The 1,250-nt window shown below is 32.2% G+C and overlaps 1 protein-coding gene across 7 annotated transcripts in view; it reads right to left on the bottom strand.

Annotated features, from left to right (window-relative positions):
• LOC106461093 (biotin--protein ligase-like) overlaps window positions 1-922 on the bottom strand; it is a 43,042-nt gene extending 42,120 nt beyond the window's left edge. For 3 of the 7 annotated variants that reach the window (XM_022387967.1, XM_022387968.1, XM_022387970.1), the window contains exons 1-2: window positions 764-922; window positions 19-100 (exon numbers count right to left, since the gene is read on the bottom strand). Coding sequence is in view for 2 of the 7 variants with exons in the window: in XM_022387966.1 (XP_022243674.1) it covers window positions 19-222 (204 nt within the window). In the remaining 5 variants the exon portion in view is untranslated. Of the gene's footprint in view, window positions 1-18 lie in introns of all 7 variants that reach the window. The other 4 variants (XR_002610918.1, XM_022387966.1, XM_022387965.1 and 1 more) reach the window with 2 other exon arrangements.
• Between the last annotated feature and the right edge of the window lie 328 nt (window positions 923-1,250).

Below are 1,250 nucleotides of genomic sequence, written 5' to 3'. Positions count from 1 at the left end.
ATATATGTGCATACCTACCTTAGGCACCAGTAAAGGCAACTTAAGTTGTTTTGATAAGCTTAAATCAACAGCTAGTGTAGAGTTGATTTTGATACTGGAACTGGAAATTTGTAAACATTCAACAACCAATGGAGAAACACGGGTTTTTATTAATCTGAAAACATGCGTCTTTTGTCTATTAAAAAGATTGTTTATCCTACTGTAGAATACTTTCCAAATCATGACACTTTAGAGATTCAGTTAAAATATCTGAAGGTCCTAAACATTCAACTACTAGTACCACTATAAACTAGTTTTCAATGATGTGAAAACATAAGCTCTTTCATTTATTACAAAGTTGGATTATTCCACTATAATATACTGTCAATGTATCAGATCATGACACTTTAAACTTTCCTTTAATGTTCCCTTTTTTTTTTTGAGTGTTGTTACTAATGCTAGTCACAAGATACACCAATCGGTAGGTCGGGTTTTGTGAATTATATACGTTAACTATAACTCAAGTTATAACACCAGATAATTGTGCTAAAAGTTAGGCTTATGTTTAACCCATCACGGCATCATCAAATGGAATTTGGAAATATTCAAACAAATTAACCAATGTATAATATAATACATATGTATTTGCACATATATATATATTAAATGCGGATAGCAGACGTGACATTAAAAAAGTTTAAATATATAAATAATGCTAGGTGTAACAACTGCTTCTCAAGTTTTATAGCAAACACATAAGGCTTAAAGAGAAATAAGTCATTACAAATGCAATGTCACGATGAGCTAGCTATCTTAATCACTAAAAGTTTGGGTCAAATTTGAGTGTTTTACTATAAAACTTGATTAGTTATTTTTACAAGTTTGCTTTCACTTTATCTCAAACGGGTGAATATGAAGTAGCTACGAGAAATACGCGTTAATATTGTTGCGTCAGCGAGGTCACGTGACTAATGTCACGCCACCTATTTTCAAGAAATATCTTGTTCCTTCATGAATGCCCTAGCATTTACTAGATATATTCGATGACGAGGAACCCACTTTGAGACTAATAATGGCTGGAGACGGCTTGAATGGGTAATGAAGAAAAACTTTAATATAAGTCATCATCACAAAATCTTGTCGAAACGTTGTACATTTGCTGTTATGTTAAACTTATATTAAAGTTTTTCTTCATTACCCATTCAAGCCGTCTCCAGCCATTATTAGTCTCAAAGTGGGTTCCTCGTCATCAAATATATCTAGTAAATGCT

Source organism: Limulus polyphemus, unplaced genomic scaffold (genome assembly GCF_000517525.1).
Source record: "Limulus polyphemus unplaced genomic scaffold, Limulus_polyphemus-2.1.2 Scaffold896, whole genome shotgun sequence".
NCBI lineage: Eukaryota > Metazoa > Arthropoda > Merostomata > Xiphosura > Limulidae > Limulus > Limulus polyphemus.
This window is presented reverse-complemented; position numbering and strand designations above follow the sequence as displayed.